The sequence below is a fragment of the Lichenostomus cassidix genome, chromosome 4 (assembly GCF_008360975.1).
Source record: "Lichenostomus cassidix isolate B80296 chromosome 4, HeHo_3.0, whole genome shotgun sequence".
Classification (NCBI taxonomy): Eukaryota; Metazoa; Chordata; class Aves; order Passeriformes; family Meliphagidae; genus Lichenostomus; species Lichenostomus cassidix.
In genome coordinates this window covers 59200605-59228402 of record NC_139484.1, presented here as the reverse complement: position 1 = coordinate 59228402, position 27798 = coordinate 59200605, and the positions used below count along the sequence as shown (strand labels likewise).

Below are 27798 nucleotides of genomic sequence, written 5' to 3'. Positions count from 1 at the left end.
TGGTTTAGTGGTGGCCTTGGCAGTGCTGGGGGAATGGTTGGACTTGATGTTCTTAAAAGCTTTTCCAACCTTTTTGATTCAATGATTCTATAAAATTGAGTGAATTTATTCACAAACTTTGACAGTGAATTTAGACCCTGATGGTCAAGCTTGGAGGTAAATCTCATCCATGTACACACTTGAAGTGGTGCAGTGACAGTGACAGAAGTGAAACCCATTTTCCTTTGCTCTCTGCTGCTCTGGCTTAATTTTTTTTTTGCCCACGTTTAGCTTTGTTAAAAGCCTTTCTCTGCACTATCGTCATCTGCTGAGGGTTTGTTTGAGGTTCAGCTGGAGCAGGATGGGGTTGAGGTGTCACAGGGGGGTGTAACGGGGTGTCCTGATCAGCACTGATAACAGATCTAGAGATGCAGACACCTGGCCCTCAGAAAAAGGCCACCAAAAAGGATTCTGTGTCAATGACAGGCAGAAAAAGCTGTTGCTTGTTGAGCTGCTGTGACTCTGCTCTTGTGTCCTGGAGGAGAGAGGCACAATATCCTGGCTACAACAATGTTGTGTTTACATCCACAGCTCAGACATCCATCTGTGGGAGGAATGAAGAATATCCTATTGCTGTCTAAGGCTGTAACTAGCTGGAGGCTTGATCCTTGGGTTGCTTCCTGAAGGGTCACTCTCTCCCTGTCCTGTCCCAACTCCTGCATGCACAGAAATCCCAGCAAAAACCACCACTTGACTCCTGCATCATGTGGATCTGCCTTCAAACCAGATCCTGGTTGCCTTCAAGTGGATAAATCTCTGTCTTGGGCTTGGCAAGCTGTGGCCTGGGATTTGGTGAAATGATGGACAGGAAAAGCCAACTGAAACCTCTCCCAGCAGGAACAAGGATGATTCCATCGCAGTGATTTGCACTGGTGAGCAGAGCAGGGAGTGGCAATACATATGGGATGTGGGGTAGGAACAGCCCATGTGTCCCTTGGTCAGACATGGAACTTCGTGGATTTGACATTTGGCAAGCAAACAGTATGATGGGAAATGGGATTTCTTTCCCAAAACCTTTAGGGAAGCACAAATCATAGAATCCTGGAGTGATTTAGGTTGGAAGGACCTTAAAGATCATCTCATTCCAACCCCCTGCCATGGGCAGGGACACCTTCCACTATCCCAGGTTGCTCCAAGCCCTGTCCAGCCTGGCCTTGGACAGTTCCAGGGATCCAGGGCAGCCACAGCTCTCTGGGCGACCTGTTCCACTGCATTCATTCACTCCCAAAATGTACTGGATGCAGCCCAGCCTCTGGCAAACTCTTGGCGTGTGTCCCACCAGCTCTGGTCATGGAGTGGCTCAGATTAAAACACCTTCCCAAAAATGAAACCAGCCCTGAGCCACCAACAGAAGTTGCCTTCAAAGCATTTAGTGAGGTTCTGCCCCTCCTCTACCCCATGGCCACTCGTGTCCCCACTGCCCTGCTCAAAACCTCGTGTCCATTCCCCCTTCCCAGCTGCTCCCAGCAAACCTGGGCTGTGCAGAGGATGACTGGTCGTGTGAGTGGGTTTTTTCCCCCCTTCATAACTTTGTTTATTCATTAAGGAAGTCAAAAGAGGAAGAGGAATAGAAAGGTTGCAAGTGTTTTGCTTAGAAATGAGACCTCAGTGACTGGGCTGCACATTGCCCTGTGTGGGATTCGTTGGGCAGCTCCAGTGTCCTTGGTGGAAGCTCAGGAAGACCAAGGTGTCCTCCCATGATGTGGTCAGGTAGGGTCACAGATTCTCTGTGAATGTTTCTGTACCTACTCTTGTCCATGTGGCCCAGAGCCTCCTATGGAGCCAGGCTGGGAGAGCTAGGGTTGTTCAGCCTGGGGAAGTGAAGGCTTCAGGGAGATCTTCCAGTACCTGAAGGGGATCACGGAGAGACAGAGAGGGACTTTGGACAAGGGTCTAGAGTGACAGAACAAGGGGGAATGATCTTTACACTGACACAGAGTTGGTTTAGATTGGGGAAAAGTACTTTATTCTGAGGGTGGTGAGGCCCTGGCACAGGTTGCCCAGAGAAGCTGTGGCTGCCCCTGGATCCCTGGAAGTGTCCAAGGCCAGGCTGGACAGGGCTTGGAGCAGCCTGGGATAGTGGAAGGTGTCCCTGAACGTGGCCGGGGTGGAACTGGATGATCTTTAAATTCCCTCCCAGTGCAAACCATTCCATGATTCTGTATGCTAGTGTTTGACTGTCAGATCTTCCCTAATGAAAGCCTCTCATTCACAGTTGTGCATCCACTGGCTTCCCAGAACGTGGCTCTTAAAACAAGGGGCCATCTCTGCATCCCAGAATTTCTTTTATTCCCACCTCAATCACTTCAATTTGTAAAGGAAAAATCTTTTTAAAATCTTTTCAAACAGCTTTGCCCTGTCTCTTAGCACGTTCCAATCTAAGAAACAACAAGCTCTAAATTTTACAATGCACCAGGAGACTGTGGGGTGCTCCTGCTCTGGGATCAGGCATCAGCCCTCCATCCCATCCACGGGAGCAGCTCGGAAAATGCCAGGGAATGGCTTCTCCCTGCACACAGAGAGGGCGAGGAAAGGAAAGCAGAGAGATTTGCCAAGGGAAATGGTCCTGTTACGCACAGAGTGTTTTCTTAGGGTGTTTGTTTCCCACCCCTCGCCCGGGATGCAGAGCTGGGTTTGGGAGTTGTGAGCCCGACGGGTTTATCTCGGGGTGTGGCGTTGCTGCAGGCTCTTATCAGGTGTGTCCTGGTGAGCGGAACCATTCAAACAAAAGCCTTTCACCTCCATTTTTGCACAGTTCCTGCGCTTGGCCAGGGGTTGGTGTCTGCACCGGGGTGGGATTGGTCCACAATTAATGTGTCTGCGAGAAAATGGATGGGTTTTTTGGTCTTTAATGCATTATTTTTGGGGGATGGAAATCCTAGGGTGGATTGCTATAGATGAATGAGGATAGAAACACCAGTGAGGCTGTATGGAAGCACCAGCACCAAAATGAATTAGGTGAGAATTACAGAATATTAGAATTACAGAATATTAGAATTATAGAATCATTTAGGTTGGGAAAGACTTCTAAGATCAACTCTAGAATGAGTTGCCATGGTTTAGAAGCGTAGGAAAGCTTTTCCTCCTGAAAACTGCCAGCTTGTTCAGCTGTCAGGAGAGAGCCGGATGCTTTCCTTGCTCTCAGCTGCTCCTTTAGCTCTGACAGGCTGTTTGCTGGGATGAAAGGAGAGACATCAAGAGGCAAAACTGCGAGAGCTGCCGGCGTTTGTTGCTGTCACACCTGCGTGGTGGCACTGCCAGCACGGCAAACAGGCAGGTAGAGTAAATAACACTGGATTTTTTCTTAGTTCTTTTCTACAAGAAGGGAGATAACAACTGGATGCTGTCCCATTTTCAGGCTAGGAATTGTTTGCCAGACTTGAATTACAGGAATTGCTGTAGCGAGGCAGAGCAGCTCCATGAAGTGGGAGCTGGCAGGGGTTGGGGGAAGCTTCACACGCCGGGGCCTCGCGTTGTGCTCCCGTCAGGAGCGATTAAAGGGGCTGTTTGTGATGGAAACAAAACCAAATTGGGCTGATGCTTTAAGGGGAAATAAAACAGGGAAGAATAACTTTATTGAGCTTGTTTATTAAATCTTGCTGGGTTCCCTTCTGAGCAGAAGAAACTGGCGGAGCTGCTGGTGCAGCCAGCTCGTGTTTTGTCTTTCCCTTTTTTGAACTGATTTGGTGTGGAGAGGCTTTGGACAAAACCTTTTCATATCCCCTTGGCTTAGTTGCAATCCTAAACTGATCTGCTGGTGACAGACTTAAACTAATTATCACCAGAGAGTGCAGAGAAGAGGTTTTAAAGCCGTTGTTTTGATCAGATGGTGGGTGTTCAGAGGGGCTTGGGAATTACTGGGTGTTAAGATGCTGATGTTGGCCTGTGCCAGTATCCATATTCCACCATAGGGAGGGAGAGATGAATTTGCTTTCACTGCTAAACTACTTAGAGAAAGCTCTGCATGAAGTTGGGGTGAAAAAAACACCATCCAGCCATTCATGCTCAAGGGGAGCAACACAAGAGCAAAAGGAAGCTGGCTGTGGATTTTCTTTCCTTTGTGTCTCACTAATTCCTTTGGCCCTGCAGCTGGAGCAGCTCAATTCTGCTCCTGCTCTTGCTGGTTATGGAGCATCCCAAATTCCCATGTGCCCCTGCCCTTTTAGTGTTTCATCCTTTCACCTTTACTGAAGACCATAAAGTTCTACTCCCTCTGCCATGGGCAAGGAACACCTTCCACTATCCCAGGCTGCTCCAAGCCCTGTCCAACATGGCTTTGAACACTTCCAGGGATCCAGGGGCAGCCACAGCTTCTCTGGGCAACTTATTCCAGGTTGCCTCTGGGCTGCTTGGGTGTTTCACACCCTTATTCTCTCTGAGCATTGATGATTTTTTGGTGCTGTACAGAGCTTATTGTGTTTGCTCTCACCTGCGGCGCAGTGAGTGTTACCAGATGGTTTACTCAAAGTTGATTTTTTTTTTAACACTTCTAGTAGTAGTAGTTCAGTGCTTGCTGCTCTTCTGCTATATGTTTTTTAGCCAGGCAAAGTGCCAGCATGTCTGTTGGAGGAAAAACTCCTGGCTGGATCCTGGAGAATAAAGCAAACTCAAATTCCCTCTGCAGGGAGAGAACTCAAGTTCCGCAGGGAGGATTTTTCATCGTAATGGTCCCATTTGGCAGGTAAATTGGTGACCAGTTTTGGAAGGAGAACTGGATGACTTTGGGAGCATCCCCTGGTACCCATAAGGAGGAGGCAGATGTGCAACCCCAGCCCCTGGAGCTGAGCATCACCAGCAGCAGCACAGGGACACCAACCACAGCCTGCAGGTGTTGGGGGCTCAGGCTGCAGGATACCTGTGGAATAGCTGAAAAAATCCATGTTTTGGTAAAAGCCCCTGAAAGTCTTAATAAAAATCCTGTGATAATTACCTATTCCAGGTAGACCTACCTGTGTGTGGTGATTTAATGGTTTAACCAAGTCTCTGCTGTGATTCTTGGGGTGTCTTGTGCAGGGTCAGGAGGTGGATTTGATGATCCTTTTTAGTCCCCCCAACTCTAGGTATTCTACAATTCCAGAAGGAGAAGCTGTCACTTTGCAGTTTATTTGTTCCTCCCTTATCCTTACTCATCCGATTGGAAGGATTTGGGGGTGTATTTTTCTTTTAGGACAGAGATCATCAGGAAACTGATACCTCCCTGATCCCAGCAAGCATTCCTCTCTCTGTTGCAATGCAGGTGGGGCTGGAAGGGGCACAGCACAGTGTTTTTTGTGACGATGACTTGTTTCTTCACATAAGTTTGATAAAGCAAAGTGCAGGGGATTTGGGTCTCCTGCTCTTTATTTGGTTTACAGACACCTCAGGGGGTTTGTTTTTCTAGCAGCCTCTCTCTGCAGCCACCTATAACTCGACCTGTTTTGTGCATCAGAGGGAGCTTAGAATGGGATATTTAGGAAACAGAGAACAGAAACCAGCATTCCAGAGGAAGAAGATCACACCAGGTCTCCTCATCCCTTCTGCTCAGTTATTTAGGCTTGTTTGGGGTCGCTGTGGGGCTGTCCTTGCCCCAGCAGGATCCCAGAGGAGCTCCAGCCTTTTCAGAGGCAGCAGCTCCCTCACAGCGCTGTCCCAGAGGACTGTGGCAGATTGCAAACACTCTCAGCACAATCATACCGTCCCAATTAGCATAATGATGCTGCCTAATTTATGCACAAATTGCCCTAATTTATGTGTGTCGATACATATGATTAAAGCAAGCACAGGTGGAACAGGGTTTGGTCTCACCCAGCCAATGAAGCACAAAGCTGCAGCCATCCCAAAATGTGTGAAAGGTCCAAAATTCCTTCTTCCTCTTGCTAAAATATAGAGGTTTGTGATGTTTTGTTCTGGCAGCATGAATGGGGTGCAGGGCAGGGCTAAACTCGTGGCAGGAGGTAAGAGAATAAAAGATTCCAGGGCTGAGATTTGCATGGATTAAAGGCAGCTTTAATTTGCCTTGATACACTCGGGTTTCAGGTGGATTAACAGGCGGCAGGATTTGGGGCTGTCTAGCCAACTAATACCTGCCTTCCTTTTATTTTAATTATTTTAAAAAGGGATGGAGGACTCCTGGAACTGTGGGCCACTTTTGCCAACCCCTGATCTTGGGCATTTTTGTGTGTAGCATTTTATACCATTAATATTCTCAATTGACAGAACTGCTGTCGTCATCTCAATTCCCAGAGCACTTTCTCAGCAGGATTCTCCCAAAAAAAAACCCCTCTCATATTGTAACCTTGTATTTCTGATTTTAATAAGAGGAAATTTAAAAAATAGGGGTTTTTTTACATTTTTAAAAAATATGTAAAATAATTCCATAGAATCCCAGACTGGTTTGGGTTGGAAGGGACCTTAAAGATCATCTCATTCCATCCCCTACTGTGGGCAGGACACCTTCCACTATCCCAGGTTGCTCCAAGCCCTGTCCAACCTGGCATGAAACACAAACAGGTTGATCCAGCATCATAAGAATCACAGAATTATTTTAAATTGGAAATGCCCTCTGATATCATCAAGTCCAACCCAGCACTGCCAAGGCCACCAGTGACCACATCCCCAGGTGCTACATTGACGGGAGTTTTAAAATGCCTCCAGGGATGGTGACTCCACCTCTGCCCTGGGCAGCTGTGCCAGCTGGACGACCTTTCTGTGAAGAATTCTTCCCTAATATCCAACTTTAACCTCCCCTGGCACAACTTGAGGCTTTTTCTGCTCATCCTGAACGCAATCTGACATGTCTCCATCACATTACTCCCGTCCTAAGTCCAAAACGCTGTCATATTTACTGGGAAGCAAATCAACTCTTTCCCAAAAATAAATTCAAAACCAGGACAACCTGGTCACAGCATCAAGCCTGTCTGAGTTTGAGAAGTGTTTGGACAACAATCTCAGGCACAGGGTGGGATTCTTGGGTTGTCCTACGCAGGGCCAAGAGTTGGAGTAGATGATCCTGATGGGTTCCTTCCAGCTCAGGGTATTCCATGATTCTAACCACCCTGGAAGACACTTGACACCACATCCAATGGTCTCTTTTGTAACTGAATCTTTGTCTGAAGCAACTTTGTGTAACAGCGTTGTCCAGAAATAACTGGATCAGTGTTGGGTTTTCCAATGCTGCCAGGCTTGGAAAGCTGAATTTTGATGATAGAGAATGGAGGCACCTTCCTATATCCACCTTCCTTCCCACTGGTGTGCTGTCACAGCAGGTTAAATTGCTTTAATCCAAATATATACAAATAAGGTATACAAATAATAATTATGAATTATTACGGTATTCCCCAGGCTGGTGGGTTGCAGGAATAGCTTTCCACACTCAGCTGACCACACCAGATCCTCCGGATGCAGCTTCTTGGGAGGATTATCTGGCAAGAGGATTACACTGCTGGCACATCAGGGCACAGTGGGGTTGGGACGAGGTGGATGAGTGGAAGGGTTTGTGTGGGGTTGGGACTGCAGGAGCTGAATGTGGGACACACCACCTCCTCTCAGCTCCATACCACACTTGCTCCGTGGCAATCCCGCTTCCTCTCCATGCAGAAGCTGCTTTCTGAGGCCAATGACTAATTTCTGAGAACAGATGTGGATGTAAAACACTCCAGTGAGTGTGTACAACATGACATGATCCCACTCCGACATCCTCGAGTGCACTGCACTCTGTACCTGTCACAGGGAATGAGGGCTGTGAGTCACTGCAAGTCATGCATCCCCAATTCCCCTCTTCACCTGCCACTGATCTGTTTTTACAGCCCTCTGAAGGCACAGCCAGCTCTACACCCCATTCACACACGTGCCACTGACATTTATAAGCTGTCTTGTGTTCGTTCTGCCTTTGCATTTGCCGGTTTTTGTTGTCTCCCAGTGTAGACTCTCCTTGCAGTGAGATGTTGCTTTGGAAAAACTCGACTTCTTTGCTGATTCCCTTTGATGGTGGTGGCAGCTGGAGAAGAGGAGGCTTTGGGGAGACCTTCCAGTGCCTAGAGGCTAAAATAGAGCTGGAGAGGGAGTTTGGACAAGGGCAGGGAGTGATGGGACAAGGGGGGATGACCTTAAATTGTAGGAGAGTAGATGTAGATGGGATATTAGGAAGAAATTCTTCTCTGTGAGGGTGGGGAGGCCTTGGCACAGGTTATCCAGAGAGACTGTGGGCTTCTCATCCCTGCAGTGTCCAAGGCCAGGTTGTCTGGGGCTTCAAGCAACCTGGGATAGTGAAAGGTGTCCCTGCCCATGACAGTGACATTGGACTTGATCATCTTCAGAGGTCCCTTCCAACCCGAACCATTTCATGATTCTGTGATTCTCCTGCACTTAGCACCATCCAAAGCTGTGTTTGGAATCTGTCAGCCTTGTGAATGAAGCAGTAAATGACCGTGAAGATATTGACAGTGCATTTACTTATGCCAACTTCCTGACATGCTCCATAAAATTTACCTCTTTGTTTAAATGCATGGAGCTAACCCAAAGGATGGAAGGGCTTCACCCCCACTGCACAGGGAGGAGAGCACAGGCTGAAGGTTGGACTGAATTCCTGCAGCCCTCAGACCCCTCTGCCCCAAGTCAGCAGCATTCCTGGGAGGTGTTGGGAAGCACTGGATCATGAGGAAGAAAATGCAAGTGGTGTGTGGGAATACCAGCGAGTCTGGCACATCTGGGGTCACTCAGAGCCAGAGACAAGAGAAAGCAGATGCTTCAGCTGTTCTCCAGTTCTCTTACAAAAGAAATATAGGGAAAATAACCCAGCTCTCCTGCTCCCTGGCAGATCCAATGTCTTTTAATCTGCTCTGTCTCACAGCTTCTCTTACAATGGAAGTTGCTGGTGGTCTGCTCGGGTTAAGCAGCAGTTCTGGCAGACTTTAGAGCAGACATGATCTCCAGGTCTCGTTGCTTTGAAGCTCCTGGTTCTATCACACTCGGCTAAATCAGATTTTTTCTTCTCCGTGGAGGTAGAAAATCAGCCCATCTGATTGCAGTGCTGAGACTTGTCTAATTGAACAAGTGCTCGAGTCAACACTTGAGCAGGATGAAAAACAATGAGGAGATCACCCAGGGATTATGTCTGAGCTCCACAGCTCCTGGCACCGACGGAGCAGATGGTTGGGTCGCATCCTGCCCAAGGCTGGGCAGCAAAGATAGGAAAAAAATATATTAATTTGGTTTAAATGTATTCAACTCGAAATCTAGAAGTGCCTCAGGTCTCTAATTTTGTATTTCACAGCAGCAGCCCAGAAGATGGGATTAGTTGGGGGTTGGCTCTGCAGACTCCTGCAAGGAGCCCTGCTGCTGCCTCAAAGGTGATGGGGGTAAAAATATTTTGGGAAGGGGAACTGAGATGCAGGGACTGGGAACAACTTGGCTGGTCATGTAAAAGTGGGGACAACTGGGAACTGTCTGGACATTGTGAGTGAACTGTGAGCCCCTGTGGTGTGGCTGTGCTGATGGAGCCAGGAGTCCAAATCCAAGAGCTGGTTTGTGCAAAAGTGGGAGAATATCATAAACATCCCTGCAGGTCTCCATCCTCCAGCCTGTTCCTTATAGGATCACTCTTGATCCTGCAGCCAGAGTTTGTATCCAGAGAGGTTTGGGCTTGGAGAAGTCACTGGTGGCCATCCCATGGCTATCACAAGTCCTGGTGACCCCTGAGTGGCTTTCTGTCCCTTCCCTTGGGGTGGGAATAAATGAACACACACAGAACTGCTTTTCCCAATGCCCAGACTCCTTGTGTCTGGGGAAATACACCCTCAGAGGACCCCAAAGTGATTGTGGTGCCCTCACTATGATAGAAATTACCTATTTCCTCTAGCTCTGGACCTTCCTAAACTTTATTTGCTTTTACCCAAACAGCAGTTCACGTATCAGGCCGAGCTGGGAATATCAGTCTCTTCATCTATAACTGCTGCTGCTGCCCTGTAATTCCCTTCTGCCACCTCTTCCCAAAAGCACTTTTAACCCTGGAAACTCCCACAATTTTGCTTTCTGTATTTAAAAGTTATTTTCATTTTTTTGAGTGTGTCTGTGGCTTGAGCAATGATGACAAACTGCATTCTGCATCTGGTAAAATGAAGTGGAATTGCCTTGCTGGCAGCAGTTAAAATGCTGTTTCCCTAAGGTGTTGCTGGATATAAACTCCTTGGTTTTAAAAGCCTTTTTGTTTGTTTGTTTGTTTGTTTCCAGGGGGCAGCACTGGAAGAACCTTTATGGGCTCCTAATGACATGCAGGTGGACGATTGACTGATGATAATTAAGGTAGGAAGAAGTGCTGTTAATTTTGGCATCTTCTCATTTGTCCTCTCCTTGAAATAAAATCGTGCTGGCTGGTGGCCTGACGGTCATCACTCTATTTTGGGGTTCAGTACACAATGATGGCACTGTGGCCAAGCAGTAACTTGTGCTAAAGTGTCCCTTTAAACACAGAGGGAAGGGAAGTCTTATTTAAGAACTACCTGGGAACGTAACTAAGTGGAAAAAATCTGACTTCCTCCCCCAAAGGATAATAAGGTCTCTGTTGGTGTGGAGTTGGAAGGGACATGACTCTTATTTGAGAGCACTCAGCACAGGGATTTTTTTGTTCTGCTGAAACCCAGTGGTTGGGTTGGAATTCAGGTTCTAACTTGCCATCAAAAAAAAAATCAAGTAAAACTAAAAATATATTTTATTCATTTATTTTCATCATCTTGAGCTTCTGTGGAAAGCTGGTCTATCTCCAAATGTGGCAAGAGTGTGCTCAATTCTTGATTGATGAAACAGAGGAAAATCCCTGATTTAAAAGCACTAAACTGCTGGACAAACACGGAGAAGAAAATACAAATGTGAGCAGAGTTAAATGGATTTATAAGTAGCTTTTATGCTGCTTTAATATCTGGATTCTTGCCTTGCTGGGTCATTTCTGCCACTGCTGTTGTGCTCAGAGGCACCATCAGGAGAGTGAGATGGTCACTGCTGGTCTCTGCCTCCTCTTCCAGTAAAGTGGAGAGATCCACCACAGAGATTCCCAAATATCTCCTGTAACAGAGGCTTTGCTTTCTCTCCCAGCTGGGGTTTTCACTTCTGTTTCATGGGTGCAGTTAATGGCTGGTTTGGTTTTCGGTGCTGACAGAGAGCTGTTGGAAGGAGAGGGGCAAATTCAAGCTGCAACAAGAGCGAATTCTTTTAGCGCAGCTTTCCCGTTCTCCGACGCATTCGTACTTTTTGTTTGGCTTGCGATAAGATGCACTGCTGTGGAATTTGCTTGGAGCAGGGATTTGCATGAATTATTGTTCCTCACAACGTGCACATCTGTGCAAGAGCTCTCCCCGTGCTCTGCAGTGCCCGAGCACCCCTTTGGAGAAGGATTTGTGTGCTGGGGTGCAGCGGTCAGCAAAAGCCAAGTGCTCAGGGGAAGGAAGGCTGCAGTGATAAAAACAAAGCTGCTGAAATAAGGGGAAAACTCCTTCAGGGCTGTGCAACAGCGTTGGGATTTGTGTGTTTATTCTGTGAGCTGACTTCTCAGCCCAGCAAGGTTTTGTAAAAGCAACATCCTCTTGTTAAGAAAACTCAGGGCAGTTGTGCTTGGCCTCCTGCAGAGCTCATTTTTATATTTAGGGAGTGTAATGCCATCAGTCACAGCTGCTGATTGATATACCGTGGCCCAAAATTATGTACAAGATGGGAGTAAACAGTCATTGGGGATGGTGTCTTGATTCTGCACTTGGAGCTTTTCATTTGAAGGGTTTCCCCTTCTCCTAGAGAGATCTCTCTGTAAATCGCTAATTAAGCAAATGAGCTGCAGTGACATCAGTCTGTCTCCAAAAAGCAAGAGCTGATGTTTTGGAGAAACCTTCAAGCTGCAGACTCAAATTATCCAATATTTGAAATTACAGTGTCTCGTAGGAATAGGAAGAGCGAGGAAAGAATTACTTGAGTTTTGGGTGACTTCAGGTTTCACGTACAAAATCAAGCTTTTTATTTAATTCTAAATTCTACATTGATGCTAAATCCAGTGTCCTCACTAAATTTGACTAAGCCTGATGGTATTAAAAAAATCACTTGTAACTCTCTTGTAAACCCACCCAAAACCATCTACTACTTTTGCACCATCCATGTGCTCCTCCAGCTGTGTTGCCAGCATTTTTGGGGGTTGGTGAGCCACCCTGATGGATTTGCAGAAGAGCTCAACACGTGTGGTTTCCTCCACCCGTCACCGAGCTGTTGTTTTCGGTGCTGCCCACAATAACTGAAATTTCTTTGCTGCCAGATAAGTCAGTAATTGTGGTTGGCTCCTTCCTCTGCTGTTTGTTCTCGTGGTAACCTGAAGCTTCATTTGTCATCAGGGTGCTGCTGCTGCTCCCCTCCAGGTTTGTCCTTAAGGAGGTCCCACAGCTTCTCCTTCAAGGATCGCTCCTCAAAAAAGTGCCATGGCTTCATCTTCTCCCCAAGCACATGCAATTGTGGCCAGAATTCAGGAGTTGAGACAGGAGGTGCTGGGTCAGGAGCCATCCCAGCCCTGCACTGGTTCATCCTGGTCGATCTTGCTTTGGATGGTGGCCAAGGCAAAAAGGGGTTTTTCCCCCACTCAGATTTGCAGTTTCGGTCGAAGCCACCGCTGTCTACAGTGCTTCTGAGCCCTTTAAAGGTTGCTCTCCCATTTTGGGACTTCAGGCTGATCCTTGGAGTACATTTTGGGAACACAGAGGTTGCCCTGAGACCAGAAATCACTGGTGCTGGAGCACACCACTGCTCCTAAACCCCACTGGCATTTCTCCCCACCCCTTTCCTGTGAATCTTCAAACTTCTACACAGAATTTGATGTCGCTGAAGTGAGCTGACCTGGCCTGCTGCATCCTAAAAATAGCCTGGGATTCGTAGAGAGTGCTGCTCAGAGTGCAAACCACCAGTTCCCAGCGCACACACCTTCAGTGCTGGGCGGTTGGAGCTGAGCATGGAATGGGGACAGGAAGGAGAAAACTCCTGCAGAAACCACACCAGGCAGCGTGTTGGGACCTGCAGCCCCTACCTGGAGCTGCTGGGTATAAATAAACACATCCACCCTCCTTCTTATTGCTGACAACTGCCTCCCTGAGGAGTAATTTATTTTTTTTTCCCAGTAGCTTGTTCTGCAAGCAGGTTTTCTCTTGCAGGTGATTAGGAAAACCTCATTTTTATGTTAATTAGGCATAACTATCCGTGCACAGACATCAACTGCTCTCACATCATTCTGAGACGTGTGATTTTTATTGAAATTCAGTCCTGAAAAACCAATACCAGCAACTGATGTACCTGTTGCCTGAACAGATGGGAAACTGCACCAAATACCTCAAAAATACGTTACCAGGGTGTAGCAACCACAGGTTCAGCTTTCAGGAGGGTTGCAGCTGCAGTCTGCAGCCTGGGTTTGGGTTTTTAGTGGTGTTTCCTTGCTAAGTTGAAGAGCTTCCTCAACAGCTTGTCTCCACTGAGATCAAGCCATGTTAATTTAGCTAATTGCAGCTAAGAACAGCTACAGCTGACCTTGGTGGGCCTGCACCCAATAGGAACAATTCTTTTTCATGTTGATGTCTCCAAACACATCTCTGCTTTGATTATATTTGGTCCTGGGAGAGGATTGAGTTGATCCATATCTTCAATAAAAATAGATCCTTCATTTCGGGCAGATTGGCTGCCCCATCCCTGGGAGTGCTCGAGGTTGGATGGGGTTTGGAGCAACCTGGAACTAGATTGTCTTTAAGATCCTTTCCAGCAGAAAAGGAAAAGGAATTCAATCAGATGTGCTCTGGGTTTGTTGGTGGAGCACAAATGCAGCTGCTTTGGTGACATTTTTTCACAGCATCAAGCATAGAGAGGACTCTGGAGGTGGAGGAGCCAGAGGAGAATGTCTGCTCCCAGCTGATATAAAACAAAAGCCATGAAATGTTGGAATTGCCAACAGTGTACCCAACAGTGGTACAAATGGAATTGCACTGTCTTGCCCCGAGATCATGTGCTTTTATAAACACATCCAGGATTCAGGAATATGTTTGTCCAGCCAGACACAGGTCAGCAGTGGGATTAGCCAGGTTGGTAGTTGCTAACACCATTAACTTCTCCTATCGCCTTTTCCAGAACTCAGTTCTCGTGATGTTATTTAAGGATTTGGTGATCCAAATCCTTGAGGTTCCTCGCTGAAAGCTAAAATAAATATATCCATCTTATCAGGTCTTTCCAAGAGCAAAGCATGGAAATCCCCTGTCAGGTTGGCACCGTCACCGATGTTTTCTTCTCTCTCCACCAGCGACTTCTCCTTTAATATTGCTGTCTAAATCTTCCCTGGATTATGCAATGATTAAGAAAAAGGAATGAAAAATTACATAGGAATTTGGCGAGGGACACGAGGAGCTCTGGCAGCTCCAGTTGGTGGTTGGATGGATTTGTGATACTCACATTAAACACATGGATGATCTATTCGTGGTGCAGAACCGCCAGTGCTCGGTCTGGGACCTCTTCCCTTTTCACACAGAGTCATTCTGAGGGCAAGCAGAGCTTCAGTTTGGGGATTTTTCTACGTGGATGTGCATGGGGAGATAAGGCAGGCTGGGAAAATTAATCATTCTGTGGGAGTATTTCCAAGGGCTGTGATTCTTTACCTGGGGTGGCCTAAGGTGGGTGCATTTTCTGGGAAGTGATCCCTGGCGGCAGGTAAACGGCTGCAGGTGGGGAGAAGCAGACAAGCTTTTGATGCGTAAATCCTCCAGTTCTGACACAAAATGTGTGTTTTTGGTCTCACAAACTCCCAACAGTTGCTCTGAGCTTCATCAAAATGTAACACTTGGGGTGAGAGAGGGCACAGTTGGTACCTGTGGAGCCGAGGGATGAGCTCGCTGGGGAAGGAGGTAAATTACTGCTTGGGGGACATGCAAAGGTGATCTGGGCACCAAGGAGGTGGAAAGCTTGAGAGAGAAACTAGGTTTCTCTCAGGGAATTTAATTCCCAAACTCAACTTTTTATGGATTTTACAGATGCCCATCCATATGCAAGACATTTTCCCTTTCTGTCCTGTCCTCTGTTACCCAGGTGCTTCTGCCCAGTGTATAAGGTGTTTTCAGTGTAGTGCAGAAAGTGGGTGATGTGCCAGGTGAAATGTACAATATTTAGGGAAAGAAATACTGTAATCCCTAGTTTTGCTGCTGCAGAGAACATTTGTGGGATGGGGTCTGTGTCTGAGCTGCTTGGCTGCATCCTGCTTCCATTTGGTGTGGTTCCTGTGCCTTGGTGAGCAATTCTCTTTGGAGACCTGGAGGGAGGGGAGAAGCTCTTTAAAGTGAGACACTTCAAATAGAAATGAAGTTTATACTGCAGTAAAGCTGTGTTTGAGCTCTGCATGGCTCCTTTTCCCCAGTGCTTGGCTGTTCCTCATTCAGCAGATGTTCTTGGCAACATCAGGTCTTACCTTGGGCTGAGCTCTGGGGAAGCACAAAGTCAAACTGCTGTCGTTCTAGAGGAAGTTTGTAGGTTCAAAATTTAACTAGACCTGGTCCTTAATAATTAAAAAAAAAAAAATTAAAAAGCAAACAAACCAAAAATATGAATATGGATTGCTTCCAGTCATGTACAAGGGAATGGAGAAATCACTGAATCACAGAACCATAAATTACTTTGGGTTGAAAGAGACCTTAAAGACCATTTAATCCAACCTCCTGCATGGATCACCTCCCACTAGACCAGGTTGCTAAATCAACCAAATCATGTGAACAAACCCATGATTTTGCAAAAAACTTTGTATTTGAGACAAACAAGTTTTGAGGATGAAATGTTGCTATTTCTCCCCCCTAAATGAGTGGATATTGTGGCATCTAAACAGATACCTGAGGTTCAGATGGGACTGAGCAGGAGGGTCTCTGCAGCTGCATTGCATTTGGGTTTAGTCATTTAAGGTTCATCCAGGAGGGAGGAGTGGCCTGAGCAGCAGAAAGATGGTGGAGTAACTGTGGAAACTGAGTTGGGGTTTTTTTTTTTGGGAGAAGTTGGTCAGGGTGCATGTTGTGTTGGTGTTTTAATCCATGCAAGAAGACTCAGAGAGATCCATGGGAGGGAGAAGAGATGGTGTCTCCCTGCCTTCATCCCAAAGGTGAGCTTGAAATTATAGGTTTGGTAAGGCAGATGGTAACTGAGAACAGTGTGAGGGGTCTGGAGGGAAGGAGTTAAATCTGAGCAAAAATCAAATTATCTGGAAGGGCTGGAGCTCAACCGTTAAATGCTTCCCCAAACTGGAACATGCAAAGAGCCCAAGAAATGGCTGAAATACCTAGGGATCCCCCTGAAGGGTGGTGTTGGCTGCATTTTTTCCTTCTCAGTCTGTCTTGGAGTGAAAACTCAGCACAGGGGATGAGGATTCCTTGCATGCTGCAGGAGTAGGTGTCCCCTAAAGACACCAGTTACTGTCAAAAAACCAACCTGAAACTCCAGTGGCAGTGGATCAGTGCCTCCAGCTGCCTCAGGTCACTACAGCTCCAAAGGCTGCTGGGGAAGCAAAGCAGAGCCTGCAGTGCCCTGTAGCTGCTGGGGGGCAAGATCTAAACACTCACCTTGTGCTGCTGCTTCTCCTCCTTCCAGAGGTGCCAGAGGCTCAGTTTGGCTGTCCTGCAGCTCAGACACACCTTGGGCAGGATGGAGATTGGTTTCCTCAAATGACAGCTCGCAGGAAATTAATTTTCTGCTCCTCAGCTGCCACTGCTGGCCAGCCTGGTGCTCTCAGCAGCATTGAAACCACCCTCAGATAATTCACCAGGGATGCTAGCAGGTGTCCACAGCACAAAAACAAACTGGGAAGCCCAGTATGGCACTGGTTTTGAGCCAGTTGATCAATGGGATGTCAGCTTTGCTGGAGGATCCTTCCCAGCTACTGTTTTGCTTCAGAGCAAAAGTTAAAAGTCCTTTTTCCAAGCAGCCAGAGGCTCAATCAAAACCTATTTAATATCTACTTCTTTATTTTTATGTGCTTTGACTAGGGCCTGAAATGTAGCGTTTGGGAAGATGTTTTAGTGATATGTTGGCTGGCAACCCAGCTCTGCATTAACTGCTTTAAAACATCTACTCCCTGCTCCAATTTTATTTGCCCTTAAATAAAAAAAAAGAGATGATATCTGCTAGACACCGGTTTGTTCATCCCTCAGGCAGGTGTTCAGGAGTTTTCATTGTTTTTCAAGTGGCTGTTTCTGGGCTTTTGGAAGGGCTGTCAGCTTGCTGAAGACCATGATTAATCTGTAAGAGGTGCTTAATTGGAAATGCTGGAGAAATTACGGGATGCAGATGATCAGCAGGATGCTCAGCCTCGCCTTTGCTCCACACTGTGCTTTGGGCATCTCTGCTTTGCCATCTCATGGGGGCAAACCTGGTGTTTGAGCCTTAGCAGGGGAAGAAATTCTTCCTCAGTGCTTCCCGTCTTGCCTGGGATGAAATGGCTTTATTTTCTTATGCAGCAATCATGATTTTAATACATTTTCCCTGTCACAAAAGGAAAGAAATGTCGTGAACTGATTTGCTGCTTCTATTCACTGTGAGGCAGATTTTTCCTTGTCTGAGGAAAATACCTTTTAAAACATTTGCTCTGTCTTTCAGCTTGAATGATTTCATCCGTACTCTGATTTTTATTAACAAAGACTCACAGCATGATGACTTTCAGCCCTTTCAGCTGTTGATTTATCCCAGTCTTTATTCTTGGGAGCAAAAATATGCACAAATTCTCTGTTGCACAATTTTTAACATATATTTTCAGAGTTTCATACCACAGGGTGTTGTGGTTTTTTTCCCAGTGCTGCTTTAATCTCTGAATTTAGTACAATTTGCTGCTTTTGAAGCATTTGGTGACTTCTGCTTTGTGCTTGATCCAGTTTTGATGTGAATTGTCCAACTTCTGTTTCGGGGGAGGAGCAAAGTTTATTTTTTTTCTCACCAGCCTACATGGCATTTAATCCATCTGGAGCACGTGGCTGCTGTAATACAGAAACCACACTTTTTTTTTTTTTTTCCACAAATTCTTCCCTGTGTGACTTCAGCAGTTAAAGCTGGTTCAGTCTCCTGCCCCGGGACTGCCGTGCTGGAAGCTGAAATCTGTTTGTGTTTAAAGATGCTGCTTCTATTTTGGTAGGAAAGTGCATCATCGAGAAGTCTTTCTTCCCACTAGCTGCACATTCAGCCTGGAATATACTTTCCAGGGGTACATCCTAATGAAATAACCCACTGGGACATAAAAAAACACCCCTGATAGTGGGATCAAGCTGGATGTTCCCCAAAATTAATAAATCAGAGTATTCTGTAGCAGAAGTTGAGCACCAGTGAGGGGTCAGCGATTGGCGAGATGGTGTTAGGAGAGACTTGTTGGCTAAACAAAGTCTGATGTGTTACAGGATAGGAATTTTTATATTGGATGCTGTAACTCATCAGCAAAAAATATTAGGGATATGGGATATGGCAGCCCTGAAATTTTTGGGGTATTGGTGGATGAGAGGCTGGGCATGCCCCAGCTGTGCCCTGGAAGAGTCCAAGGCCAGGCTGGACAGGGTTTGGAGCAACCTGGGATAGTGGAAGGTGTCCTTGCTCATGGCAGGGGCTTGATTGAGATGATCTTTCAGGTCCCTTCCCACCCAAACCGTTCTGTGATTCTTCTAGGATGTTACTTTCATTCAATTCAAACAGGCTGAGATGCAGTGAAGGTCATTAGCAGGGGCAGAGTGGTTGATTTAATTAACCCACTGGATATGTGAGGATGTGCAGAGGGTGTCTGGATGCAGCTGGTGGAGCTTGGAAAGCACCAAACACAGTCATTCCCCCTGGGAATGAAGGATTCACAGGAGAACAGAAAGAGCGGGGCTCTCAAGGCCACATCCAGAGACGTCCTCTCAAACCAAACTTCAGGAATTAACAATGTGGTGAAGAATGAAGCAATTTATCCCCTAAAATCAATGCAGTTGGACAGAGAATGTGTGCAGGGACTGAAAAAACCCTGTTCAGTTACATTTCCATCATTTTCACTGCCTTGCTCACGTGGATCAGGATGAATCAAGGGGGAAGGACACTGGAGAAAGTGAAATTTTCCCTTTTTGAAAGCCACCATCCCCACCAGCTGATGATCCTGATCATCCTGCTCCTCTCATCTCACATCATCCCCACTGTCCTTCCCGGTATTCCTAGAGGGATTTCCAGAATCTCTGAAGTGATTGAAGTGCTCACAAGTATTTGAATATCCCAGTAAGTATTTATCTGCAATTAAGGTTTTGGAAAAACATCGTGAAACACGATCCACCATCCGAGTCCTGCTTCCCTTTGTGTCAAACTGGCAAATGCTGGCTTTGATCCTTTCTTATCCCCATGGATTCGGGATACCTCCTTTCTTCTTTGCACAGAGGACCCACAAAAGCATCTGGGACTGTGCTCAGGGCCCCGAAAAAGCAGCAGCCTGGCTCATCTCTCCAATTTTCAGGCTCGCCAGCGCCTTTTGTGAGATGCTACCAGCTTTGGTACTTCAAAGAAAGGTGTCAGAAATGCAAAAGTGAGCAATTAAGGATTAATCTGCTTGTGGGGATGGGTATCTGCCTCCCCCTCCTGATTGCACTGTAAATTAGTGGTTGACTTGAGCCCTGTAGTGGAGCTATTTATACCTCGAAGGTTTGAATTATAGCTGGATAGATTATATCATCCCTTTGTTTAATCCTTTTTCCTTTCTTCTGTCGGGCTTTTGACCTCAGTGATTTTCAAAGCAGTCAGATTCGCTTCCTACGGCTTTCTTGTGATGGTATTTGTATCCAGGAAAGGGGAGGAGAATTTAGATGGCTTTTTCTGTACCATTTTATTTTCTTTTGCTCTCCCTTACTCATTTCCTCATTCAACAGCCCAGTCCTTTTTTTCTTTTCTTTTTAACCTTTTCAGGCGTTTTCATTTCACAACCGTCATTGCCTTTCTAAAGCTTTTTATTTTCTAGGGCTTCAAAACAGCAGAGGTAAGGGGCAGCCTGAGTGAATATTCCACTTTATAGGCTTGAACTCTTCCCAAAAAAGCTGTGGAATGAAGATCTCCTGCCATGCACCTGCCTGCTGGTCAGACCTACAGCTCTCCTTCATTCCCCCTCCACCCAAAGACCGAGCGGTGTGAGGGAGGGTGTTGTTGCTCTTGAATTTATTGGCTGTGATTTTGCAAATAAATGCTTTATAATCACTTCCTTGCTGCTCCTTGCAGCCAAGAAAGGGAGACGTGCAGCCAGGGAAGGGCAGGCTGCCTCCCTGTGCTCCGCTTTTCCCTTTGGATATGCACTTCCTATTTCCAAGACTGCTTTCTTTGAGAGCTCTAATAAGTGTTAGGGTGTTTAGAATATGTATTTATTCTTGCAGCTCTCTGTAAGTTGGGTTTTAAACAAGAAAAACCCCAGAGTTGGCCCTGGGTCAGTGGCTTCAGTGGTTCCTGGCTCTGTGCTCAGTTGCACAGTTTGGATTTTCCCGTACTTCCCATCCGGGAGAAGCCGTCAGAAAAATAAAGGGCGCAGGAGATGTGGAAGTCGACTGAATATTTTTAAATATTAGAACATGCTGTACAAGGGTGGGAATTGAACTTTGCTGCTGGTGCAAGCAGAGAGTTCCTCTGCAGTGTGTGAGCTTCCCTCACACCCTGCTCGGTGGGTTTTCCTACCTGGAGCAGCTCTCCCACCCAAAACATTACCTTTGGCTGTCAGACCCTAGTGTAGCAACACATGATTGAATGTTTTGAGCAAGAAGGAGTGAAGACACCCTGCAAAACTCCTGACAGCCTGCAGAACTCCTGACAGGAGTGTGGATTTTTAAAAGTGAAGCTGAGCTGGGCTGGGCACTAGCTGGTGGGAGCAGGAACAGCTTTTAATGAGTTGTAATTCCACATCCCTGTACTTCCCCATCCCTGGAAGTGTCCAAGACCAGGTTGGATGGGGCTTGGAGCAACCTGGGCTAGTGGAAGGTGTCCCTGTCCCAAAGAGAGGACCTTGAAGTGGCAGGAGGCTCTTGGATCCAGTGGGTCATTATTTACTGAAGTGGGAGAATTTCCATTGTGATCAAGCAAGAAATAACCATGTCTTGTAATACATTAGAATAGCTTTTAGCATCAGATGTGGGTGTAAAATCCAATGAGGAAAAGCACTGGCTGGTTGGAGCAGACTTTTCCAATCTAGTCTTTTTTTTTTTAGGACATTTTCAGTCGAAACCAGTGCATTTTTGACACCCTTTATCAGCATGTGCTGTAACTTCCAGCCTGATGGATATCTGGGGCTTTGTTTGTCTCTTGCAGCTCTTCCAATTTTTGTGAACAAGTAATATTTTTTTGCAGCAGCATTCCAGCCACTGCTCCTTTTTTTTCCAAGCTGCTGCCCACAATTTGGTCTCATCAGCCTTTCTCCTTGGTGTTTGTGTGGAAGTTGTTGCCTGGTGCAGAAAAGCCAATTGTTGGATAAACTCAGATCCTTCATCTGGAATGAAGTCAGGAATATTCATTAGGCAACACCAGTATCATAACCTTCATTTTCATACACTTGGGGAGTGTTGGAAGCAATTAAGGCTGATCAGATGGGATGAGTCCCTCTCCTCTCTCCCCTTATCCCACCCTTTCTTACTCTTTTCTCTGCCTTCCTTCCCTCCTCCCTAAAAAAAGGAATAGGGGAAAGAAAAGCAAAGTAACTTGTATGGATAGAGGGGAGGTGTAATTATGAGCAGTGGGACCAATTTAAAAAGGAAGATTTCAGAGAGACTCAGACTTCCTTTGACATGTTGAGGGTTTTTGGTAGAGGATAAAAGCAAAATAAACTAATTTATTCCTAAATTGTAATTCCTTTTTGGTATTAATCTGTTTCATTAGTGTAGTTCATAAATGCACACAGGCAGGGGAGAGAGGGGGGCTGCAAATTGAAATGAAGACATTTTCAAAAGGAAAGTCTCACTAGGAAAGGCTTCCTGCAGGGAGGAATCATATCCCTGGAAAACGGGTGGAAACTCCGTCGCTTTGGACTTTTATAAGTGAGACTGGATGGAGCAATTTGGGAAATTTCTTGCAGGGAGCAGATTTTGCTGTGTGCTGGGAAGGACCAGATGATCTAATCGATCCCTTCCCTGTCCGCTCCATGTGGTTTTCATTTCCTCTGCTCAGAGGTGGGGAAGGGAGCTGGACTGAGGAGTGTGGTGGCCTTAGGGATTGGTCACTACTTACAGGGTTGCTGTTTTCCTGGGCTGTGGCTGTGCTACTCCAAAATATTTTCAATTAGGAAAGATATTTTTATCCCCTGCTGTGACTCTTTCTAGGTTTAGGAGAGTGTCACCATCTTTGCAGGGATTGCATTTCACCTTCCCTGAAGCTGCAGCTGAGGCATCTCCCAAAACAGCCTGGTGTCTGTAGGGTGACAGGTCTGGAGCTTATGAACTGAAAATTGTTCCACTGAGATTTGAAAAGCTTTTTCTTTGCTTTCACCCACAAAAAAAAAAAAAAATCCTGTTTCCTATTTGCTCTGTAGGATAGATCTCTGAGAATGGGGAAGAAATTGGGACAGAATGTATGATCACAGAATGGTTTGGGTGGGAAATGACTTTAAAGCTCATCTCATTCCACCTTCCGCTATCCCAGGTTTCTCCACTCTCCATCCAGCCTGGCCTTGGACACTTCCAGGGATCCAGGGGCAGCCACAGCTTCTCTGGGCAGCCTGTAGCTGGCTATGAACATTTTATTTCCCCTCTTTTATCCCTTTGGTCGTCTTGCAGGTTGATAATGAGAAAACCTTGTTATCAAGTTAGAATTTGACCCACTTGTAACATTAAATTTATTCTGCTGGCTGTTGATGTGTTGTGGCTGAATCGTGACTTGAAGGTCACGAGTGATTTGCCACCAACCTTGTTTATCTTCCAAAGTGAGTGCTGTGCCTGTTGATGGGAAGAAAAGCAAGGATGTATGACTTGGTATGGATTTCCAAGGAGGAATGGGGAGATCTGAGAATCATTTCTTACCTGGGAAGGACTGTTGTGATGGAGGAAACAGCTGTAGGACTTGGGAGGAGGGAAGAGGGGAGAAAGTGGACTGTGTGCAGTGTTTAGGAAGGAGGTGGATTGAGTTTGGCTTAGTGCTGAATGTGAAGGTTTTTTTTGGGATAGAGAGAGCTGGAGCAGGGAAGATGAGGACTGTAGAGCATTGGATAAAGGAACAACTTGTGTGGTGCAGCTGAGCAGTGAGATACTGAGCAAATCCAACTTCATGGTTGTGTTTGTTCTTGAGACATGGTGGTGCCTGGTTTTGAGGCCACAGGGACTGCAGTGCCCATCTTTATTTGGTTCTGCACTTCAGGGTTCCTATTTTCTTATTTCATGTGCAAGAATTGAACCTCAACTCTGCTGTGCTCTCCACAAGAAAAGCCTGGAGAGATGTCCCCTGGATCTGCACTCAGAGCACATTCACTCCCTTGCACAAATGCACGGTCAGATTTCCAAAGGATCTGGTTTTCCCTCAGAAGAAGAGATGGCTTTTCAAAGGAAAAGTCCATTCTCCTTGACAGTGACTTTGTCCCCTTGACAACTCTTAATTCTGTCTGAATTCTCCCAGTGGTCAGGGACAGCAGAAGTTGGATGCTGCATAATCTCTGATCCCCTGCCGGTTTTGCATCCCTCCTCTCAGCAGTGATTTGTAAATATTATTCTCCCCCCAGTATTTTAAAGGACATTCTCATCTCCCGTGGCAGAAGGAGGAGGATTTTTCTGGCACTGCTGTTGCATCAAATATTGCTCCTTGTTTAAGATGAATATTAAAAATAATAACAACACCAAGGCAAATGCCACTTAGGTGTTTTCCTCTTAATTTACCCATTCACTTACAGCTTTGCTACCACTTGAGACCCAAAATGCAAATTTAACTGAAGTTCACATGGAGATCAACCCATCCATTTTCTGTGTGATGAGCAAAGGTGCATGAAGGGAAAACCATACTGGAATTTAAACCTTGGCAGAAAATAGGGAAGAACTGTGGGCTGCTGTCATGTTGATTGTTTGGGCAAGGCAGTGGGATTTTGGTGTGTTGCTTCTATTTAGCTAATTCTTAGCGGCATAATGGCAATTTTAGAAAAGTTATTTCAGTCAGCAGTGAAACTGCAACACAATAAAGATAGATTTGTTCCCCTGATAACAGTTTTGATCAAGGTTTCCTTTTATCCTGCAGTTTTTAAATAATGGGCCCGCTTGCTCTTGGCTTTTATTGTACTGGGGATATTATAAACTCAGATTGTTTTGTAAACCTCTAATTTTAGACACGTCTTGGTGCTTATTGTTCCCTTCATCCCCTTTTTTTAATACCATGTGCCCTGAGACTTTTACGTCTAGACTGGATGAAGGGCACAAAAATACAACCAGAGCAATCCCCAACCACCCTTTTTTACAAAGACACTTCTCCTTCCCAACCCCAAACCCCACAACTAATTCCCTTCGCCATAACACCGGGCGAAAATAAGCGGGCAACAAAATCATAAATACAGCTTTATTGAGTGAGTGTGAAATCAGAAGCAGCTTTCCAAACCAGTAGCTGTGTATAAAAGCCAGCACAGGCATCAGGGATACAATTGAGTTGCTAAGGCAGAGTTTTCCAATTCGCGCCCCGTCGAGCCCCGCATCGTCTCATTATTCCGCTCCAGCGTCAGCCGACAATGGGGGGAAGATAAAAGCCTGGCAACCCGTTTGCTTAGAGGGGTCAATTTATCCCAGCTCTTTGTAGGGCAGTGTAATTTTAGGCTTTTACACGGCGGATCACGCAGAAATCCTCGCCGCGGCACTTCCGTAAATAGGTCAGGAGGGGACTCGCCGTCGGGAGAGCGAGGCTGGGATCGCACCTTGCTCAGAGGGAATTATGTTTTCTCAATGAAAATAAGATGGTTTTGTCCTTATTCACCCATTTTTTTCCTAAAAAATGGGTCAGTTGGACAACGGCGGCGTGTTTCAGTGTGCTGCTTTTGGGATGGAAAGTTCACGGAGCCTGGGATTAATGCTTTCTGCAGCAGCAGCAAGGAGTGATGTCTTCTTTTTTTTCTTTCTCTCAACAGGAGCCTGGGAAATTATATATAATAGGTGTTTCACCTTTCTGAACATTATTGTGATATACCGGACTTGTTTGGCACAGATTATAAACAGGTCGTGGGGCAGTTTATCAGCTGCAACACTTCTGGGTGACCTTGCATCTCATCTTTGGAAGCAGCTTAATCCCTGCAACATCCCAAAAGAAGGAAGGATCTCAGGGATTTTATTGGTAGCTTCTGTATTTTGTAATATTGTGGCAGACTGCAGCTGTTGGGTATGGTCAAGGGTTTGGCCAGAGTGGCAAAAGACTTGGGGAAAATGGGGTGAAGTTCCTTATTCCTTCTCTCCCCACTAACAAGCTATTAATTAATTACTCAGGGAGGAAACCGGAGGACTCAGGAAGGCAATCAGGTGCCAAGGTAAATACAACCTGGCCCTGCCTTTAACTGACTTTCTCAAGGAGTCCTCCTTGGAAGGAGCTGGGGTGACACAGCCCAAGTTAATAGAAGGCATTGAACATTCTTGAGCAGGTGATGCAGGTCCCTGAGAGGTTTCCTCTCTCCCTCAGTGTAGGAACAAGCAGCAGGCTGGGATCTCTCCTCCCAGAGCTAAGAGAACTTTGGATCAGAGCACTGCAAAGGATCCATTGAAAAAAAAAAAACCAACTAAAAATCGGCTTCTCTCTGCCTTCACGTGGATTTTGCTCCCAAACCATATGGGAGATAGATGGATGTGTGGGGAGATTGAGGAGATGCATTGGAAGCCCTTAGTTGTTCTTCCACCTAAACCACAGATGTCCTGCTAGGCATGGGACAGCCAAATGTTGGAGATGTTTCTCATTTTGCTGGGGAAAAGAAAGGAAAATGCAATTTCTGTTAGTCCATTCTGTGGGAATGCCAGGGCTTGGGTCAGCAGGGACTTAACTCATTCTGCTTGCTTCACCTCCCGACAGAGCTTCTGTCATCTAGTGCAACCAAAGGCCTTCCAGGGTAAGACTTTAAATCGAATTTTCCTCTCCCAGTAAAACCTGGGGGTCATTTGAGGGTGACCCAGTGCAGTGACACTGAGGAGAAGCAGCAGCAGCAGCAGCTCTCCCTTTCATGTAGTCACCCAGCATTTTCATCAACCCCAACACAGGTGTTTTTCTCTCTCCTTCCTCTGCTGCTCGGCATCATCTGTGCTGCCAACTCAGGTTACACAGCCAGAGGCTGCAGCACAAAGGAGCAAACCCTCACTTTGCTCAGCCCTCATCTCCTCGCTCTCAGCTCTCCTCTTCCTGCCCTTTCACATCAGACTCTCACCCAGGAGCCTCCTTTGATCCTGGCACTGGTTTCGTCTATAAAAAGGGTGGAAAGAGCCTGAGTGGCAACTCCCTTGGGCTGGGAGAGGGGAGGTGGGTGAGACACATAGAATCCTGATGCTGTGAAAGAAAGAAAATCATTCTTTCACGCTGAAACAGTATCAGCCTCCCTGACACCAAAGTTTCTGTGCAGTGAAAAATGATGGAGATGATGGCGAAGACTTGGGACACCTCAGTGTCCTTGGCTGCTCAGCTTGTCACCTGCTGCCAGGCTGGCTCCCTGGCTCATGGCAAGTGAGCAGATCCTTGTGGTTCTGGGAATACTTTGCTCCAGGGATCTACTCGGTGTGAATGAGGCACCAGATTTCCCTTCTGCTGCCCCACCAAGTCCTCAAGTTACGGCAGGGTTTGTGCAATTGGATGTCCCTGAGTGCTCCTGTGTTTTGTGACTCATGGTTTTACCTGCCAGGCTGTTAAACCCCCAATTTTGGTGTGCCACATCCCAGCTCTGGGAATATCTCAGCTCTTTTAAAATGGAAAAGAAGCAAAAGCCCCACATGAAAATGCTGTTGGGCCATGACAGCTTGGTGGGACACTGGTACAAGTCTGGAGTGGTGCTGGGCAGCAGGGACAGGTTTAGATGGATATTGGGAAAAAATTCTTCCCTGTGAGGGGGGTAAAGGGAGAGAACAAAGATGCTGAGGCACAAGATGATGCTGATGGTGGGACATTGGGTGCCCCTCTAGGGGGATCAGACCAGAAGCACAGATCATGTTCCCCACAGTTGACCATCTGAGATGCATTAGATCCAGCTGTCAACACCGCAATATTTAACTCGTCTTCAAGTGAGGGTGGGGATGAGTGTCAGCAGGAGCCAAAGGCTGCTCCAGCAGTGAGGATGGAAAAGGGAATGACATGGAGCTTGTGGAGATCCATGGAGCCACAGAAGCCAAAAATTGGAGGGATCTTGTAATCTCTTAAAGTGGGTGCCCTGCAAGAGCAGGAATGGAAAAGCATGAGTGCACACACCCATGACCTTCATGGGGTAAACCAGCAGCCTTTCCCACTTCATACTGGGATACCCAGCTGGTCCTCAAACCCCAGATCCCACATCGGGTGCTCCTCTGCAGTGATGAGGCCAGGGGGAAAGATGCCAACTGCAGGCTGTGTTTCTGGTAGCTCCTCTCTGACTTAACAGGAAAACACTGACCACAGAAAATGTACAATATTGTTTTTCTCTGCATTTTCCTGAAATCTGTTGAACCGCTTTGCCTGTGGAGGGAGAAGAGGAGGGGTGATGTGGGGGATGGTGAGGAAGAAATAATGGTGGCTCTGTTCAATAGAGCTCCCCTAACAGACAGTTTGTGTTGTTATTTTCCCCCTCCAAACACACAGATCTGATCTGAAAATCCTGGGCTTAAAAGC

General features: G+C 46.4%; 1 protein-coding gene across 3 annotated transcripts in view; it reads left to right on the top strand.

The window, feature by feature from the left end:
* PTPRA (protein tyrosine phosphatase receptor type A) overlaps window positions 1-27798 on the top strand; it is a 112487-nt gene that overhangs the window by 47138 nt on the left and 37551 nt on the right. For 2 of the 3 annotated variants that reach the window (XM_085059485.1, XM_085059487.1), the window contains exon 3: window positions 10246-10317. In XM_085059485.1, the coding sequence (XP_084915611.1) occupies window positions 10306-10317 (12 nt within the window). In that variant the 5' untranslated portion in view covers window positions 10246-10305. Of the gene's footprint in view, window positions 1-1686; window positions 1750-10245; window positions 10318-27798 lie in introns of those variants that run through there. The other variant, XM_085059486.1, reaches the window with a different exon arrangement.